The 21,259-nt window shown below is 38.8% G+C and overlaps 1 protein-coding gene and 1 long non-coding RNA gene across 2 annotated transcripts; one reads left to right on the top strand and one right to left on the bottom strand.

Moving 5' to 3' along the window:
- The first annotated feature begins 14,506 nt into the window (after window positions 1–14,506).
- On the top strand, window positions 14,507–20,981 carry chchd1 (coiled-coil-helix-coiled-coil-helix domain containing 1). Its single transcript, XM_067609251.1, has 3 exons — window positions 14,507–14,825; window positions 17,998–18,116; window positions 20,627–20,981. Exons 1-3 carry the CDS (start codon window positions 14,687–14,689, stop codon window positions 20,735–20,737), a joined length of 369 nt encoding a protein of 122 aa, XP_067465352.1. The 5' UTR covers window positions 14,507–14,686; the 3' UTR covers window positions 20,738–20,981.
- LOC137196569 (uncharacterized) lies at window positions 16,598–17,991 on the bottom strand. Its single transcript, XR_010931264.1, has 3 exons — window positions 17,380–17,991; window positions 16,934–17,084; window positions 16,598–16,835 (listed from the first exon to the last, which is right to left on the bottom strand). It is a non-coding gene; the product is annotated as an uncharacterized lncRNA (long non-coding RNA).
- Window positions 20,982–21,259: the final 278 nt, after the last annotated feature.

Genomic DNA, 21,259 nt, shown 5'->3' with positions numbered 1-21,259 from the left:
ATTATTAATTTCTAATTGACATTGTGGGTGTATGTGATGTGCTGTTGTGTGTACCTTTGTATTTTGTATGGCGTGTTCTGTGTGGGTTTTTTTTGCTTTTACTGTTTGTTGTTGTGCTGTTTTATGTTTTGATTGTGGGGGACTGCAAATGCAAATTAGCTTCGAGCTAACTCCAGTGCAGTGCAACTTTAATGTTTAAAACTATACACTGTCCCAATCAATAAATGAAATCAAATCAAATGTAAAATAATTACACAACAAGCACACAGCTAAATAAACTTCAGCATATATTGCTGTTGACAAAAACATGAATAATCAGTCAAGCGTGGCTTGCATATTAAGGCTGTATGAACAAAAATAAATCAAGCTAAAAGACAACTGCAGCTCTGAGTAATAGTGTTATAGTTCACTTGAGCACTTATTTCCAATGACAGTCAATATAGAAATATAGTTATATAGAGATAGCATAGATATATAGTGGTAAATATAATCTGAAACTTCTTATCTGTCCTTCCTCCCACTCCAGTATTAAACAGACAGAAAAGCCTGAGGGCATCTGGGGGACTGGTGGAGGGACATAAAGCCAGGGAGAAGTTGAGACTTGATAAGAATGGCTGCATTGTTATCTTGGTCTAACAAAGTTTCATTTAAAAACATGAAATCAAGATTGTACTTGATAAAATCATTGCTTAAAAATATTTCTCTTGCCAAAGACTAAGATTAAGATTAAGATTTAATAAAGCTAGATTTGGAGCGTTAAAAGCATTATCTTCCCAGTTTTGTATAGCAGGTGATATTATAATATTATAATATTATTATATTAGGTGATATTATAATATCTAATAATATATTATTAGATATTATAATATCACCTAACATAATAATAATATAATAATAAATAATAAATTAGATTGTTTAGAGGGGAGGGGTAACACTTTAGAATACAGCCAGCACACCCTGTAATTACTCTGTAACTAAATGTAACAAGGGGGGAACTAGTAGTTCTTTAGAATACAGCCCACACACCTGAACAAACTAAATTAACTACACAGTTTGCAATCAGAAGAGCATATGAACCATATTCATATCTCATGTTTTATCTTTAGCTATATTTATATTAGCTATAGCTATATATTTATTTCCTGGGATGACAGGAGACCGTGCACAGAGCTGAAAAAGGATAAGCTTGCACCTTGAGGAGCCGTAATGCTGGACGAAAAGAAATGCCAGGGAGAAGACTTTCAACATTTTAATAACTTCAAAATTGTCAGCATGTGTTTACACACAAGTGAGTGACATCTTTGGTGGGTGAATTCTGTCCACTGATGGCAGGCGGAGCCAAGATGCCATAAACAAGCATCAAGTTATGAAGTTTGCTGGTGAGGTGAATGACAGCTGAGATAGTCTTCAGAGGCTGACAGCATCCATGACAACACACTGTCCCCTGGAACTTTGTTCCGAAGTAAACACACAGATGTACCCCGTAATTATTTTAAATACCCCAAAATGAAAAAGGAGCGATGTATTTTGCCTGTTTGCTGGTAATAAGGTCATTTTGAAAGAAAATCACGTCAGATTTATTACGTGCTGCAGAAGTCATCACTCCATCTTCCCTGTAACATCCAGATTTTTACTCAGTTTTACAGTCATACTGTACCCTGTAATAACATAACAGGTACTTAGTAGTTAAATAATAACTTAAGTATTAATTCTCTCTAAATTCTTCCCAAATTTCCACATTATTGCTCAGTAGGTTGTACATACTCTGTTATAGTAAATAGGTACCTGGTAGGGGAGACCAGGGACAGTTGTAACACTTTTTGCAATTTTCCTGATAAATCAAAAAACATTTACACTGGAATAGTCCATTTGCTACATTATAAACTTCAATGTGTCAACTAGTGAAACAATGTATTTAAGTGGTTTTATGAAATAGGTACAGGTTACAAAATTGATTTAAATACAGTCACTCCACTGTTACAATTGTCCCAGTGTACAGGGACAGTTGTAACATATGCCAGGGACGGTTGTAACATGTCAAAAATATACATAATTAATCAATCAAATACTCAAAATGAAAAAGATTATTTAACATTCATGTTATTGTGACCATTCATTTCTTTTTTAAAATAATGAATACCTTTTTTCACACTACATGACAAAAAAGAGCCATCAAATTAAAATGCAAGAAAATTATTTAATGGGTAGAACACACATCCTCAAAAAGTTTAAACATGAAATCAAAATGGATTACTTTGAGGACAACATTCAGTACAGGGTCACATGGCAAATGCCATATGATTTGGCCACTGTCCTGACTGATTTGCCCTGTTTTATGCCATCTGAAGCCCTCTCCAGCAAAGGAAGTGGGACTCCCCTGTTTATCTTCCTCTTTCTGATATTTAGCGTGCTATAAGCAAACACATTTGTTTCCACTGACTGTAAGCATGCAACTGATTATCATTAACTTAGCATTTAATTTTATGACATTTTATATTTAATGTGCTATCTTTCTATTGAACTATCTATCTATCCATCCATCCATCCATCTGTCTAGTTTTTGTAGGCCTTATATAAATGTTGTAACAAGGTGTTACAACCGTCCCAGTATCACCAGCTATGTTTTCACTTCATGTGAACTAGCTTGACTGCTAGTTTGACACATGTTAGCCATTTCTATTTTTAGTTAACAAAACAGTGATTCTAATAATACTTGTTTGGATTCCTAGACATTTGATCTCAGGACAGTATCCAAAAAAAAATACATCTGATAAAGAAGTTTAATTTTCACCTCAAAAAAAGATTTTTGCTGGTTACTTTCTCTGGGAGTTTCAAATGTGGCTCCTTTTTTGTAAGCAAGAAGACACTCTAAGTGAGCACGTGCAGAGTGAGTGTAATCACTGTAGCTTGTTTCTGATTGGAGGAATTCAACTGTCCCATGTTACAAATGTCCCTGGTCTCCCCTAGTTAAATAATAACTACAGTATAAGTAATTTGTAAGTTCCTAAATTGTTACCCCTTATTCCATAACTTAACATCTTGTTCCTCTGTACCTACATATATGTATTGGTACGTACTATACTGGTACACCGTTAGTACAAGAGATTACACCGTAATGTGGAGTAATTACACTGTACATTGCGGACTGTAATCTAAAGCGTTACCAAATAAATTCACATTCAGTCAGTAGTCAAGTATTTAGCAGTGCTTTACAGAGGAGGCCAAAATCTCAGCTGGGAAAACTAAAAGGGACGGATCTCAGTGGCAGGATTTCTGGTGTCTCTGCTCTCTAAACAGCAGGGGGAGTGCTCGTACCATTATCTTCTCTTGAAAGGCAGTCAACAGGATTGCTCCTCCACATGGTGGTCACCACAAGCCCCCACCCCACCCCAGGACTGGGCTTACATCCAGTTTCATCATCTGGAGATCAGCCTGATTCTGTGGCATGACGTAACCCTGCAGGCCCTTTTAAATGGCCTGAGGAGGCTCCATGAGAGGTAGTGTATCAACAGATCAGCTGGTGAAGTCATCTAATGAAGTAATCCAACACATCTGATCTATTTCTAGATGCTGTGAACTGGTCATTTTAAGACAAGACTTTAAGCAGAAACAGCTTACAAGGCAAAAAAGTACTACTACAAGAAGGGTACAATAGAACTTCACTGGAGTAAAAAAAAAAACAATTTATAAGTTTGGGTCATAATGTGACTTAATGACCTTTTAGAATCTCCTTGATTAACTTGGATGTCCTTAAATATTCTTAAACGTTTTATGTTAAAAATTATGCAGGGTTCATGTCATATTGGAATAATCATAATTATGGGTTTCCGACTTGTAAATAATGTTCATATCAACATCCTCAACCTGACTTTCTGAAAGCTCCAATATATCCGATGTGGCATGTAATAATACAAAAGTGCCTGAAAACCAAGCAAATATGGACACCTCCCACCAACCAAAGACTGTCGTTCAATTTCATTAAATCCTAATCCAAATTCAATTGTTATATTGTCAATGCACAGGATTTTAATCCTCACACAAACAACTTTGTAATCAAAGTAATCATACAACCCTCTTGCTATGAACACTCGCAAGTTGTGAACACTGGAATATATCCCATCCCTACCATCCATCCTATATGACGTGAAAGCAGCATAGACATCTGTTCAGGTTAAAGTTGGGTGGAGTTATGCTAGAATTATATCAAACCAAAAAGAATTGTGTGTCTGTAAATGTGTAAGGGTCTCAACCCCCATTCATTTTGTTCAGAAAGTAACAAATTCCATCTTTGATGTACAATGGGATAGCAGGCAAAGGTGAAGAAAAGTGGCACATTAACCAATCATACCTGACATCCATCAGACATTTATTGTAATAAACTATGACGCGTGACAAAGGAAAAACCAGTACAGGCGTGAATGCTTGACCCCTACAGTGAGGGGATCTGGTGGCTCTATTATGCTGTGGGGGGCATTTTGCGGGCATGGTTTGCTGCACACTAAATTACAACATGTAGCAGTAGCAGTTGTCCACTTACCCATAGGCCTCACTCCAGAATTACACATTCAAGAATTTCTAAACAGTTTCAGTGTTTCTGGATGAAGAAGCGTAGCACTAGAGTAGCAGTACAGTTGGCTTGTAAAAAGTGAACTTGGGTTGTGACTAACTATGTGCAGAGATGGATAATGTCATTAAATATTTAGTTGACAGTTAAGAACACTGTCTGATAACCTGATGCAACACAGTTGAGACATTTGTTCTATACCAAAGGGAGTTCACTCCCCTCAGGCTAACTCAATTACTGCCACAGGCAATCTAATTGTGCTCACTTTCCATAAGTGGACTCCACTGGGTGAAGAGCTCCTTTGGCATATTACTTTACATTCCAGGTTGAGTAATCTAAAGCATATGATTTATTTTGTGGGGATTGTAGCAACTTTTGATCAATTTTTTGGAACCTACTGAGACTTAAGTTGTCGTGATTCCTAGAGGAAGCAGTGTTGATTGGACACACCCCACAATAGAAGTCTGAGAAACTTACAAGTAGCGGCTCCAAAGCAGAAAACATCAGGGGGTCATTAAAATGACCCTTTTAGGAGCATGAATGTGCCTAAAAAACCTCAACGCAATCAGTCTGGAAGATTTTGTAATTTATGTTCATTATGTAAGATAAATTGTTGTCCTTATGGTATCTAAATTAAAGCTAAGGGGGTCACCAACATCAGTAATAATGATCCTCTGGGAACCATAAATATCTACTGCACATTTCATGGCAGTCTGGTTGTATCTGTCTCTGGGTGAAATTGTTGCATGGAATAACACAATGATTTTTCATAATATCTCAAGTATTAAAAGCTGGAAAGTAGTAAAAAAGCAGGATGTCCCCCTAAAAGCACAAAATGTTTTTTTATGTACAAATTAACCAAATGAGACACAGTATGTTGATTAGAGAGCTTTAGATGTGGTAGGTGTTTTTGTTTTGTTTTTTGGACAGAGCCAAACAGACAGAGCCTCAAGTCTTGCTCTTATGCTAAGCTAGGCTAACCACATATTCCTATGACTCCCATATTCTATGACTCCAGATCCATACTTAACATGCAGATATGCGATTGAGACTGATCTTCTCATCTCACTCAAGAGTTTTTTTTGAAACAAAGCCAAAATGTTTTTCTCAGTGCCCGAGAAAAGCAATTTGACACATTACCTCCTAGTGTGGTTCATCCAGTGTGCGTGCAAGGACTCATTTTAACAGGTAGTACATTAGTATTCAAGCAGTACTTGTCATACAGGAACATAATTCACACTAATGCACTGGTGCAACAGCTTTGCCATTCATTAACTGGACATCAAGGCAGATGTGAGAGTGAAATTGTTTTATTCTATGCACAATCACTCCATCTGTCTAAGAACATGTATTCCCTCATGACTGCTTATTCTCACTTCTGTCTACACATGAATGTGTATGGCTAATTTTGTCGCTCCTGTAAAAAACAGCAGTCATGCAGCAGTGTATTGGTGTGAGGAGGGAGGATGGTGATTTCTCTGAGGAAAACACCAGTATTCTCCAGACAGACCAGCGCTTCATTAGCTAATGGTCTTGTCAGGATAATCTATACAGTCTGTCAGACAGCCACAGACAGTCTGCTGCTTTCCCACCATGCTGTCCTTCACCTCCCTTTGGCTCCAACTCACTTCCCCAAAAGCACTGGCTGTGATTGTCTTTCCCTCTCTGTTTCTTGGCTTTTTTTCTTCTTCTTTCATTTGTGGTCTTTTTGTCATCCCTTGTTCTCAATTCAATTCAATTCAGGTCAGTTCCAGTCAATTTACTGAAAATTCATTTCAATTCACTGAAACTGCAGTAGAAGCAATATGCATTCCTGTTGAGTGTATAAGTTCATTCTTGACCTCGGAAGTAAAATTGTACTTGAGGTCAACTTACAAGCTTTTTCAGCCTCTTTCAACCACATCTTCATCAGCAGGTGGAGCTAACCACTATACTCCAGATGTGGTTGAAAGCTCCAGATAAATAATAAATGTTTGTTATTACTGCATATATGAACAGGCAGCTAGTTTGGCTAGCCAGCAACATGCAGATCCCTATGCAGTTAGCTGCAATAGTTAATCTGGAAGACTACTTCCTGTGTTTATGTTTGGCTAGACTCAGAATGAATATTTGAAATGATTTATGTAAAACTGGGGTTTATTTGGAAAGCTTTAAAAGATTCGTCCTGCTTGCCCTGATGATGTTTTACCACAACTGATTGTGATAAACTCAGACACTTATAAATTAACACACACTTTACACACAACTCCATTCACTCTGTCTCTAACTGACAGCTGTGGTTGTGGACCAGCAGTCAGCAGGGGGGAAGGGCAAGGTGAATCCCCCCCACCCCCAAGCCCCATATTGCATGCACACACACACACACACACACACACACACACACACACACACACACACACACACACACACACACACACACTTCCTCTTTGCCCTCTCCACACTATACCAGCTGTTGCTTTCCCCAGACCCTGTGCCCCCATCTATTATGCAATGCTAAAAGACAAGAACCCCTGCACACACACAGAGGGACTTTTCTCATCATGCAGCATAGCTGAATCATAATGGAGAGAAGAAGACTGTGTGACGGTGTGTAGCATTAGAAGATGTTTGACAGCTCATATGCGTTGTTAACTGAAGTCAGTGTTAGGTGGCTGTAGATGTAGCCAGGTGCTGTTTGAACAAAAGCACATGCAGTATAAATAGAAATTGTCCAGAAATGTGTACCAGTTTACAAAATCACTGTATATGCAGACCCTTTATACAGGGGTGTTAACACAATTACTATAACACAGTACAGTACATAGAAACACAGTAGAAACAAAGTACAGGGAAACTACATAGGCCTGGCAGTATGGTAACCCTAGCAGATCAAGATACCCACCACTCCATTTCTTATGCCAGAAGAATAGTGTTCTCCTTATTTTGTAGAAGAGAAGCAATCCTCCCCAGATGTGTACTAACTTCTGTTATCACAGCAAACAATAATATACAATAGACACTTTTCATCAAAAGGATACAAACATATCTTGCACCATGACATCAAATTCAATTTCTGTATACAGTAAGTACAAGGATACAAAGTAACCCTAAGGGAGCCCATCACCAAACAAAACTAAAACAGGAAAAATAACTTGGTATACAGTAAGAGACTGGAATAAAAGCCTTAATAATGATTTAAAGGGATATAAAAAGAAACTATGGTGTGATCCCATGGACACTACACCGCTCCTGCTTGCATGACTTGGTGATCTCATGCTGTCCATTCTGCCTTCTCCAGAAAGTCAGCTTGGTCATCATCTCATCAAGTGGACACAGAGCCCCCACCATGGTGAGTGTGGATGCCTCTCTGGTAAAAAAAAATCTGAACTCATTCTATGTACACTTTGACGTTAACACTGCCAACATTAGCATTAACTCATCTGCTGGTGCAGTTGGAATGAGTTCTGTGTTCTCACTGGAGGGTTCTGAAGCAGGTGAACATTAGGAGGGCAGGCGCGGATAACATTTCTAAGCATGTTCTTCCGATCTGCACTGACCTTCTACCTCCACTATTTTACCTGTACCCAAGAACTCTTCACCAGTCTGTCTGAATGACTACTGCCCATTAGCCCTCTAGGTGAGCACCCAGGACCCACAGTTTGCTTATCGAGCAAACAGACAGCTCTGGTATTGCACACAACCCTCACCCACCTAGAAAACATGAGGGTGGAATGTGTGAGATGGCTGTCAGAGTTCAGTTTTTAATACCATAATCCCCACCAGACTGGCTGCTAAACTGGAGGACCTGGGACCAAACACCTTCCTCTATGCCTGGATCCTGGACTTGCTGACTGCCAGAGCCCAGTTGGTCAGGGTGGACAGTCACACATCAACCCCCCTTATCCTCAGCCCCAAGGTTGTGTACTTAGCCCCCTTCTGTACTTCCTGTACATGCATACCTGTGTGATCAGCTCCAATTCCATTGTCAATTTTGCTGATGACATCGATGTGATAGGCCACTGACAATGATGAGTAGGTCTACTTGGAAGAGATGAGGATTTGTCACTATAGTGCAAGCCTAATAACCTCTTACTAAGAGCCAGCAAAATCAATGAGCTCGTTGTTGATTTTGGGAGGAGGCAGCAGAGGACCTACAGTACACAATCCTGAGAATCGACAGGACACTTGTGGAGGGGATGAGTATCTTCAGGTACCTGTAGTCCACATCACCAAGGATCTGACATGGTCCACAAACACACACACACAGACATCATGGCCAGAAAGTCAAGAAAACAGTTTTATGACCCTAAACAGTTAAAGAAATTCAAATATCTCTGGGTCCTAAAGACCTTGTACTCTGGTGCCGTGCAGTCTTTTAATCTGGGAGCTTTTCTATAAGCAAAGAGAGGATGATTTAACATTGACTCTTTTAGCATACTATTAGAAGAACTATCCAATGTCTCAATATGATTTATTTAATTTGACTGGAACAATGATTGTAATTTGATGAAGCATACAGCACATCAAACTACTTTATAGTTTATTGTTTTGCTTCACTGCAGTATTGTGATACTTTATTATTCAATAATCTTGTTTTTACATCTTTATTTTTGCTGCACAGTTTGGCTGTGTGTTGTATTCACATTTTAGCCAAATAGGGAGACACTTTCTCCTCTTCACAAACATTAAGAGGGCCTGGACATCTTGATTTGTCCAACAAGCTTCTTTCTTAAAGTACTGGTCGTCCTGCTCCATACAGATGTCGTAGTAAAATGGTGGTTACTGGTGCTGTGTTTGTTGTAGTCGTCCTTGTTATGATGTGATGTCACATCTGCTTGATCAATTATGATCTACTGCACTGCTTGCAATCTTTGAAAGTATGCGGAACTTGTATATAATATCTCCTGAGCAGTGCCCATATTTATTTCTAGGAATAAATTTGGAGGCAGAGAACAGGGGCAGACAGATCTTTTCTTCCGTCTGTAGTAGCTGAAGCTTGTCTAGCGTCTATAGGAGAAGTCAGTGCTAATAAAGAAGGAGTCACCCAGCCTGACCTCCCACACACAGCACTGGTAAATACATAGATCTGCTGAAAGCTTTCAGGGCTGAGTTATTCTGCAGCACTGAGAGCAAACAAGACAGAAAGGGTCAAAGGTCATGCTACAGCTTGAGAAGCAGAAACATAAACAAGACAAAGCTGAAATGCTGAAAGGCATCCTTCAATCTCCCAGCTCGGTCTGTTCTAAACATTAAACTGTTCCTGATCCAGAAGGTCTGGAGAAACATTTGGGGAGATAAGCTTGCATGATGTAAGCATGGGAAAATATTCAAGAAATTGTTGGAAAAATGCTTTAATTAGACAGCAAGCTGTTACTACACTCTGTGTATCATTGTCATTTTACATTTTTATACTGATAGTACTATACCTCCAAATTGGTAAGTCTGCAAATATATGCATAGCCAATAAGAAATTGCTGCACATTGTGACCTCTTACTCACCATTTTATCCTGTTACCTTCCTCTAACTCTTTCTACATCACTAAGCTAATCACAGTTGTTTCCACACAGGTTCCCTGACTGGGACTTGAATCCTAGTCTCCCAGCTGCCAAACAGAGGTGTTTACAATTCCACTATCCTGACTAATTGTTGCACACAGTTGGCAGTATTAACATTTTATGCTAATTAACTTCATCTGTGTACAAAAGAAGCTACAAAATCTAAAGTGAGGTTTTAAAATTACTTCTAGCAGACAGGTTAACAGAGTAGTATGGAGTAGAGTTAAACTGAAGACTGAAGTCTTGTAAGCAAATACAGTGTAAAGCAACTGCATAATCAAACTCCTTGCATAAGTTTGCTGTATGTGTGTGCAGCATATGCCCTGATATAACTGTGCCTATCAGTCAACTGACAAAAATGTCCCTACCACAATGGATAATATAACAAGCTTTTGAAATACAATATATTGTTAAAGATGAAACCAGTGGTTTCCAACCTTTTTGGCTTTTGACATCTTTGACAAAAAGCAGTGTGTAGTCAGGTCACATTTCAGATGTCTATGAGTTGTTAACAGCTCCACCAAATAGTGATTTTTCCCTCTAAACTTCTCACATGCTTTCATTTCAACAAATTTTCAAATGATCCAATATTTCACCAAAAATAAAAGATCAGAGAAAAAGTCCAAAAACTGTAAACCGATTTGCGTATCAGAACTTTGTTTTTTCTTATTTCCTCTCCCATTAATCAGATTTATCTGGTGACCCTTTGGAGGGGCCCAATCCTTAGGTTGGCAACCACTTGACTAAACCAGCTAACTGTATATAAAGTAGTTCAAACTAGCTCCACCTCCAGCAGCTACAACAGTAACATGCTGCTCTAACACTGATGCTTCAGTATTAATGATGTAATGATCTCATATGACCAAACCGGTCTCATACAACTCAACCGGTCAAGGCAGATGGCGCCCACCCAGACCCAGGTTCTGCTTGAGGTTTCTTCCCATTAAAGGGGAGTTTTTCCTTGCTGCTGTCGCTAAGTGCTGCTCATGGGGGAATTGTTGGGTCTCTGTAAATTAAAGAGTATGGTCTCGACCTGCTCTATGTGAAAAGTGCCCAGAGATAACAGATATATACAGTATAATAATATATCAGTTATTGCAGAATGAGTACTTTTACTTTAATACTTTGAGTACATACTTTTACTTAAGTAGGATTTTTCATGCAGGACTTTTACTTGTAATGGAATATTTTTACATTGCTGTATTGGTACTTTCACTTAAACAAAGGATCTAAACACTTCTTCCACCACTAGCGGTAAGAGAGGAAGAATAGTTCTGTAGTGCAGGCACAATCATTTCCCCTGTTTACATGAAGATTATCAAAACTATGCCATAATTATACAGACATATCTGGACTGTGTTGGAACCTGACTCGGGAGCAACTCATTCAGTGTCTCAGTTCATAGCTGTGGAATGATAACCTTATATATAATGGTTTGGGGAAGATATGATATATTGTGTCTTCTCAAATCATAAGGGCTGAAGTTGGATTTTTCAAAAGCTTTATTTGAGAGGACACTTAGATTTTTTGGGGGGGCATGTGAAAACTATAAATTGAACTAAAAAAATATGCTTGATATAGAAAAAAACCTCTGTACTCTATGGAGATGATTAAAAAAACCTAATGGTTTGACTTTGCACTGCATCTTTGCACTGTAATGTGTAAAACACAACTGTGTATTTGTCTGCTGCAGGTTTACAGGAAAGGGTCAACTGCTTTGTCAGCACATCGGAAAGAATGCTCAAACACTGTCACCATGATTTATCAGTCCACTTGACTCCTCACAAAAGAGTTTTCAGATCTTTTAGACTGCCCATTATTCTTATTTGTGTGTTTCTGTGTGTGTGTTAGTGTTTGAGGTCATGAAAGTTCAAAGTTCATCCCTGGTGTCTGTCCTCCCTTTTCCCCCATGGTTTCAAGCACAAGTTTTGGCTCAACTTGTAGCCTTGCTACATGCTTGTCCTTACCATGAGCTACATGAGCACCTCATGGTAAGGAAAAGCACATGGTAAAGAAAAGAAAAATGATAAGAAATGAAATTTGTGCGCTGGTTACAGGGTGTGAGGACTGAGACAGATCACTGTGGATGATCCTGGCACAGAATCAAGCCCATATTTCTCCCAGCACAGACAGACAGCTGTGTGCAGCACATTTCCTGCAGGTGAAGAACGTGCAGAGACACAGAGAATACCAGACAGCTTCCAGTCAGAGAGGTGCAGGAATGTATCAGTGTGTTCACCTCTGGAAACCTGAGGAAAGAAGGTGAACACAAACAGTTTCTAAATGAGAGATATTATTTAAATTAGCATGTGTGTCTGTGTTTTGCTTCAGAGCACTTCTGAAAAATTAAATTTTTAATTTATTAATTACAATTGTAACTTTTTATCGTTGTAATTTCGCTGATGAATGTTTTGCATGTTACTTTTTGTTTTTTGTCAAAAACGGCAGAGTTTTTACATCTGAATATGGTATTGTGAGGTATCACCTGCTGTCTATCTGCTGCTCTGCAGGGGAAATTGCCGTGGACATCATAGTGTCTGCTACAACAACAAAAAATCAATTATATAAATAAAATATAAATAATAAAATAAAATATATCAATTGCACATGCCCATCTACATTAGAAAAGTGCACTCATAGAGTATGATATCTAACAGTGATCAATGACAAGAAAGATAGCTATGGCATACACATATTTCATAGACATATTTGAGCTGATACTCAGGGTTGAGGACATGAGTTGGATCTGAGATTATTTTCAGGCCTGTCTGATCATGGTTTCTTCGAAAATACCCTGCAGACTGGGATGTTGTGGGACTCTGATGATTTTCATGGCTGACAGTATGAGTTAGATGATCTGGACCTCTAACTGTACTGTCAGGTTAGGTTAAAAGTGTGTCAGTTGTCAGGGAGATGAAAAGTTGGTTTGTTGCACACTTTTATTACGTTATTCTTAATTTTTGGGCCTTGGGAGGATATCAAGTCATTCCAAAAGGCTAAAGTCATTTTTGATTCAGTTAAGTCAAGTGTAACATTATCAGCTTCATGAATATACTGTAGAGTCCTCTTCCACTAAAGGTAAGTTAGGGAAGGTAAGAAGTTCTGTGTGGTTACAAGAGTATATTTGATAGTCAATATAGTCTACGAGTCATGTGTAGCCGTTATTTTAAGTCGTCACACAATAAAAAAAAGTTGGGAAACACTGCTCCACAGTACTCAGCGTAAGAGAGGTTGTTTTTTTTTTTTTTTACTCATTTGTGTACAACCAGACCTAAAACTAAGCTGACTTAATATTTAATCAATCCAGGTGTTCATTGCCTCTTCTCATGAGGTGAGTTTTTTACTTTGCATATTTGTTGGGAGAAGTTTGAAATGTGGGTAACACAGTGGCAGTGTGTGGGTATGATGTTTCATCTGAAGGCTGGTGTTATAGAGTTGAACTTGATCTCATTTGACATGATACCAACTGTAATAGCTGCTGACGCTGCATCCACTCTGAACATGCCCTCAGAAATAAGCTGATGTTAAGACTTGCCCTGCATTCTCCCTGAATGTCATGTAGCCATAGGCCAGGTGCCAGACGAACACAATGCAGAGGACTTTTACACTGGAAACTGTAGACAACCTGTCTTCATCAGTGAGCTGGCATCACAGACTAACACCATGCAACAACAGGAGTGATCTGAAACACATAATCAATGAGTACTGTTACCATCAGATGTTTATACATCTTCCTACTTCTCCGGGCCATTAATTTCATATTTAAGCAAACCTGGTTATATAGGCTGTTTACTTTGCTCTCCCATTTTTAAAAATTATTAGTTCATGTATATTTAAAGGCAAAAACAATAGCTTCTTCCTTTCTTTCTTTCACTCAGACTCTTAACTTGCTGGATTTCTATATTTAAAACCCATTTCTTATGCCATGTGTGTGTTGTCAAATTGCTGAATGTGTTATTTTTTTTAAAATTTGCAGTGTTTTTTTCCCCCCTAAATACTGCCAATGTTTTTATTTTCTTCCAATGTACAAAACAAAATAAAATTAAGGAAGGAGAGGGAATGCATTTCTTCTATTCTGTTGTTCACGTGGTATTCAAGAGAAAAAATGAATGCTAATGAAAACTAATAATAGTTTAGTTTGAACTGAGGTTAAAAAAAGGATAGCTAATAAATAGAATGTATAATGAATTCAATAGTGGAAGACTATTGAATTCAGTAGCGGTAGAAACAGTAGTAGAGAGGATAATAATAGCAGTAGTATACCCTGCTTTAATATGATATGATTTAATATTTATAAGTGCTTTTACCTTAGGATTTTCCATGCCGCGCACAACTAACACTGAGAGTTACGATAGCACGTGAATCTGGCATGGGTTGTATGCTTGCCTCGCCATGTGTTTTACGACATTACCTACCGTTTCACGGCAAAACATGGCGGTACACTGAGCAACGCGGTTAAGGAATAGGGCATTGAACGGAAGATAGTTTGTTTTTCGATCTCTTCTCGTTCACAGACAGTTCCGTACATCAGCGCACTGTGCTGGTGGTGACTGCTGACTTCCAGCAGAGTCAGTGGGCAGGTGAGACATGGCAGCGCAAGGAGGCGTCCTGTTCCAGGAGAAGGTCAGCAGGCTGCTCAGTAAACACAACGGAAAACCTGTCATCAAACCCAACAGGACTCTGGCTCTGAGAGATGCGGTGGCCAACCGCAAACCTAAGAAAGGAGGTAAAAATAAAGACTGTTGGACTGCATGGTCTCGTGCACCTTTAGCATTTTCTCCTGAGTGACGTCATGACCACAAACTAAGTTTGTAGTGGTTCATAGATAAAATCATCAGATGGGAATATGTGTTGGTTGATCCAAAGAATATAAGAATACATATGAAGGTACTTTATCACATGAATGTAACCATCCTGTGAACAAAGCAACAGTGGCCTAATACTAACAGATACTGCGGTACATAAATGGCATGCCTACATCTCTAACTTGTCTTGCAGTATATACCGTCATATTACAAAGCCCTGTTAGTTTACTTGAAAAGCTTAGGCCAATTCATCTCTTTACTAAGTCAGATTGACCTATGAATGAATGAATGACCTACATTGCAGGCTGTATAAATGACGTTGGTCTGTTAGCAGGGCTGGGTGATAATTCAACATTAACAGAGGGGTACAAGTGTAGGACAACAAACAGCATACAAAGGAGAGAAGAGATTTTCTGACTTTTGAATGTCAGAAAACTCCCAAAATGTGTTTTTCACATGATACAGAAAATGTGGAACACATGGAAAACAAATTATTATTATATTGTATTTAGGCTTCAGCCTATGATAATTGTGACATAGATCGCCTTGAGGATGGCATTATCTGTATCATTGGACCCACATATTGGGTCTGTTCAGTCTGTTTCATTAAAGGTTCTGTACGTAGGAATCAGAAATTCCTTCTCATTAGCGACACTGCTGCTGGCTCCCCCAGCAGACAGTTGCGGAGGGAGAGACCCCGTCCAGCGGGTGAACTGCTCCTTTAAAGATCCAAAGAAAATCAGTATGTCTACCAGTTTTTGCATCCTGGAGAATAATCCTTCTGTTCTGAATCCTGGAGATTGCATAGGTCCACATACAAGCTCCCAAAATGTGCTGCATCATCCTGGCTAAAGGAAATGTTAACTGCTTATTATGTTTGTCAGTGGCAGTTAAAATAAGGACACGGGCTTATGATGATTTCATGTAGACAGCCAATAGAGAGCTTGTATGAGCTAGTCAGTTATAAACAGTGCTGAGAGCTGTTTGAGCCCTGCAGTATAACAACCAGAGTTCATTTCCTCTGACTGGAGTTGTGTTGATTAGAAAAGGTAAATAGAGAGTCAAGCTGTGTGTTTAGAGCCACTTACTCATCTGACAGGCAGCACATAGTGATGGGAGATTTATTTGGGCCGAAGGTTGGTTTGAATTGATTATATATTTCTGTCTTGTTCCTTCTGAAGCTGAAAAGTTGAGAGTGGGAAGATTATTTTCCCCACTTTAAATTCCCATTTCAAAGTTTTCTTTTAATAATATCTAGGACCGAACCATCCATGGACAAAATCACATTTTTTGGATTAAATTGAGATTATTTTCTATAAACTCCAGACCTGTGCTCACAGTCTATGTAGTATGGAACAAGATACGATTGTATCAAGCATTAGAACACATTTATCTCTGTTATACTGTATGTTTACATGAATAGAATCACATGAAATAATATAGTCGCCTGTTGTTGGTTTGAGGTCCACATGACATGGAAGTAGGTGAAGTTATGTTAGAAATCCTCATTCTGTTGTTGAGGTCCTCCCTCAGTTCCAACCAGTCAGTCAGAGAAAAGTCAAGTCAACTTGTTTTCTGTGGTGCAACTAACCAGTTTAGAAAGAAGTGAGGTTACCAGACCTATGTAGTTGTCACACGATAATGTGAGGTTCTTGGTGTACCAGCAATAAAAAGTGTTTTCACTGTTAAAAAATTCATCGCCACAAGAGAACTTTAAATGATTGAATAAAAACTAATAAAATACTATGGTAAAATACTGGATAAAATGATACAAAAGTAAAAAACAGAATTAACAACTTTTGTTTAAAATGGTGATGCCAAAGTCCAATACCACTAATGGGCAATAATAAATAAGAAAGTGGAGTCTACTTAAATTCCCAGGTGCAGCACGGTCCCACTGTCCCTCTTCCTTGTTGAAGCTGCTGCAGCCGCTGCAGAAAGTAAAAAAAAACACCTTCAGTTGTGGGTTTGCACAAACAGCGGCTCACACAACACACAGGAAGAGTTCACTTGGTTCACGTTTCTTTACTTATTGTGTAGTGGGCGTTGAACCAAGTCTTTCCACCTCCCGCCTTGCTTGTCCACAGCTATCCGTCCAGGACCTTGTCTCGGGCCTTACTCTTGCTCCATCGCCCTGTATTTGGGCTGGTTGTGGCTCAGGAGGTAGAGCGGGTCATACACTAATCAGAAGATCAGAGGTTCAATTCCTGGCTCCTCCAGTCCACATGTTGAAGTGTGCTTGGGCAAGATACTGAACCCCAAATTGCTCCTGATGGCTGCGCCTCGTTTTGTGAACATGTGTGTGAATGATTAGTTTCTACTGATGCACAGGTTGGCAACTTGCATGGCAGCGCCTACCATCAGTGTATGAATGTGTTAGTGAAAGGGTAAATGTGGCTTGTACTGTAAAAGCACTTTGAGTGGTCAGAAGACTAGAAAGGCGCTAACTAAAAGTGCAGTCCATTTACCATTTACCATTTATTCCATCAGCAGACTTTCCCGGTGGAACACCTCAACTCTGTGGTCCAAACTCTGTCGTGGGTGAAACTCTCCACTTCTCTGGACACACTTGTCCTCTCTCCCTTGCTGTGCTCCTCTCACCTGTCCCAGATCAACTTAAAAAGCACACTGTCCTGTGTCAGCCAATCCTGTGCTATGGGGCTGTGGTTCAGTTAGTCACAGCTGTTTCTCATCACCTTTATCCTCACCTTTATCCTCAGTCCCAAACAACATCTATCTCTCTATATAAAGTAAGGATGCCTGAGACATCCTGCAAAAATCAGTTACAGTAAAAATATACAATATACAATACAGTCATTTACATATGACAACTCTTCTGAACCACATTAATGTTAACTTCACAGACTGACAGGACAGGACTGAATCCTGGACATCTCAATTCAATTCAGGGCTTTTAAGGTGATGATTTTGAAATGATGATTAACTTGAACAGTTGAGTAACAGAGGCATTTATCATAATAGCAACATCTATGTTTCACCTTCCACAGCTTGTTCAGACAACTGTAACTTCTGAAATTGTTACATAAAATAAAATCAGTATTAAAGGGTAAACGTGAAGCTTTCTCTCCACAGAGGCTACCTGTATCACAGAGATGTCAGTCATGATGGCCTGTTGGAAGCAGAACAACTTTGTGGACGGTCTGTGCTCGAATGAGATTAACTCCTTCTACACCTGTGTTGAGAAGGCTCAGGTACGTTCACATATTTACATACAGACAACACAACTGACACCAGGATTTAGCAAACTGTTTTTTATCATCAACTCACCAGGGTTAATGAAGGCAGCTGTTTGCTATCAGATGATGTGCATGTCCAATTTAAAGCAGGCTGAGTAGAGGAATGCACAAATATACAGAGCACAAAAACAAGTGAACACTGGGAAATAAGTTCATAGGAAGTACCAGATTATAAAATACACCAAATTATTTTTGTACACACTAAGGTAGGGCAATATGGTTGAAAGCAGTATTATTAATTATTATTTCTGATATTTGGCCATATGACAAATGCATACACAAAGGATAAGGATGATGATTTTCCATATTTTTCTTATTGTCAGTCACGCAGGAAAGCGGTTCTGTTTATAGCTTCGCTAGCTTGTTGTGCTACGTATCATGACCTTGTGCTACATGATAAATTTCCCAAAGAACTTCAACACAAAGTCATGTGATAGCACAAAAAACTAGTGAAGGTCTGTAAATGGAACCACATTTCTACACATGAAATGTGGCATCTGCTGTACAGGAAAACTCTCTCCTGAGAGTGAAAATGTGATTGCCTCTTTGGAGCCATTTCTAAACAAACTTATGGTAAGCACTCTCTTCAGGGACAAAGCAACATGTCACCCAGTGCAGCAGTGTAACTCACTGACTTGTTTTTAATTGTTTTTGGACAACAATGGAGGTCTACAACACGGAGGAATACAATATATCATCAGTCATCATCAACATCAGTCTAGCTTAGATCCTTAGATCCTGAGGTCACATACTTGAATACACACTGGTTGTGATCACAGTGGCACAGCAGAATCCTTGTTTCCAGTTCAGCTGGCTGCAGCAGACTATAGAAAAAGATAATAATGGCAGCTCACAGACAGCAGGCTCTAGCTGTTTCCTGGGAGGAGGCACAACAAAATCTCCCCCTCTTCCTCTCTCACCCACAAGTGCACGATGCTGTTTGCTGCAGAATCTTACTTTTCCATCTCCACATCAAGTAATATGTCCATGTCAGAAAGTTGTGAAGTGAATCAGAACAACAGTTTTGATTTTGTCAATTCAAAGTTGCCCGCAGCTGTTCTGGAAACCAGGAAATGTTCATCAATCAGAGTGCACCACGCTCAAAAGACCACTCTATCCCTGAGCAGTTCACATCATGGTTGCAGAGAGCATTACAGTGATAGGGCCCATTTCCTGTTTGTGTCTTCAATATCAATTTTGTCAAATCCTCTGCAAATAATGACATTGAAATGACAAAAATTCTATGTACCATAGATTGTGTTGAACTATGAACTAATACATTTTTGTTTTTTTGTTTGTTCTTAATATTTTTTGTTTAGGTTTACTTTTTACTTATTTTACTTTTTACTTTATTTCATCTGGATAAGTGTTGAAATCAACAAATGTATTTAAGACTCAAATTAATATGAACATAATCATGTTCTCCTGGCTGAATGTCAGATATCTCAGCTTCATTACAATGCTAATGTTTAGAAGGTGTTCACACAGTGCATTTCACAGTGCACAATAACAATTTTTCCCTGCATGGAGGGAACATCAGATAACATGAAGTGTAGTTGAAATAGTTGAAGGGAGAATTGAACAGTGGAAGAGAAAGATGCCACAGAGTGCACACAGAGGGTATACAATATGTGCCTGTGTAGCAATATTATAGGAACTGTAAAATAATGTGGTCAGATGAGGCTGATTTTACACAGCTGAGTCATTACCTTTTATTTTAATTCACATAATGGACTGCATTTTATTTAGTTAAGTCATGTGAGTGGCTTTGTTTAAAGTCTTTAGGCTAAAACTGTATTTGTAAATATAATTTTATGAGCTAATTTTGGCGTAATTGGCAAGTTTTTTACCTATACACATAAAACCTATACTTAAAAATTGTGCTATTATTCACTCTTTTCACTCACTTTTTTTTTACCACAGTGTAATATTTCAAACCAGGACTGTCAGAGAACAACATCATGTCACCAGAGTTTCTACTTTATGGTTCCGACTGTCGTAAAACAGCAAAGTCACACTCTCCTTCTCTTTACTGAAAGTCAGTGTAGGACGCTTCATAAATGAGTCTCAGGTCCTACTCTGAGTTAGGAGTATTTTTAGTCCTAAACTTTCAGCAAGATTCCTGTTAGGGATTTTGAGAGGCCTGATAAATACGAGCCCTGGTTTCCCTGTTGCCATGTGCTAATCTTGGGAGGTCTTTCTACTGAGGAAGTGACAAAGTATGTTCTCAGTACAGAGAACGCTGGACACACCAAGAATGTCTACCTCTCCCTTAATCATTCACATCAGTCAAGAATGTCTACCTCTCCCTTAATCATTCACATCAGTCACTTTGACCTTAAGTTACAGAGTTTCTGTACACTACCAGTTTAGACTGCTAATGTGCTAAATGTACCTAGTTACACTTTATTAAACACATTACTTATTAAATAGCACTGGTAACAAATCATCTTCCACCCTCACAGGCTGCTATGAAGAACAAATCAGAACAGACCAGAATGCAGGGAGGACATCTGCACCCAAAACAAGCCACAACACTGCTGAAGAGATATCCCAACCTGCGTTCTGAGATCTAGAATGGATTTTTCAACGCATATGTTATATGGACTTGAGATGTGCAGGTTAAAAACAGGCCATTTGACTGAGTCTTGGGACTGGGTTTCATAATTTTAAGGTATTTTCCAGAGTGGTCTGATTTAAGAAAAATCATCTCTTTAATAGTTAGATACAGTCATTACTTCATCTGTGTCAATTGTGTCAAATATTTCAGCAATGGTATATAATATACATTTGTGCAATAAATGACTTAAGGCAACATCACTGATGTGAGTGATTTCAACACAAACACACATTTTTTCAACATGTAACTTGTATGTAACTGGCTTCCAACGTTTATTCAATCATTTCATATAGCTAGGCAGTACTCTCTAATGTCCTAGGCTTTGTGTACACAACACACTGTGTTTAATGCTTCGAAAATATAATGTGACTCTCCCCTTGTGTCCTGAATTGGCTCTGATGGAAATGACTCAGTTTTTTCTCAATCTAATTTAGCAGAGTGGTCTCAGTGCAGAGATGTTATTAGCAGATGTGATGGA

This window comes from Thunnus thynnus, chromosome 14, assembly GCF_963924715.1.
Source record: "Thunnus thynnus chromosome 14, fThuThy2.1, whole genome shotgun sequence".
In the NCBI taxonomy this organism is placed as follows: Eukaryota; Metazoa; Chordata; class Actinopteri; order Scombriformes; family Scombridae; genus Thunnus; species Thunnus thynnus.
The sequence above is the reverse complement of the archived record's forward strand: the minus strand, read 5'-3'. Positions and strand labels throughout refer to the sequence as shown.

What these genes read in the sequence shown, in the direction of transcription:
- chchd1 (XM_067609251.1), top strand. Translation starts at nt 14,687, where the DNA reads ATGGCAGCGCAAGGAGGCGTCCTGTTCCAGGAGAAGGTCAGCAGGCTG. An exon ending in CCGCAAACCTAAGAAAGGAG is followed by an intron (nt 14,826 to 17,997) that starts GTAAAAATAAAG and finishes TTCTCTCCACAG; the next exon opens with AGGCTACCTGTATCACAGAG. An exon ending in CCTGTGTTGAGAAGGCTCAG is followed by an intron (nt 18,117 to 20,626) that starts GTACGTTCACAT and finishes CCACCCTCACAG; the next exon opens with GCTGCTATGAAGAACAAATC.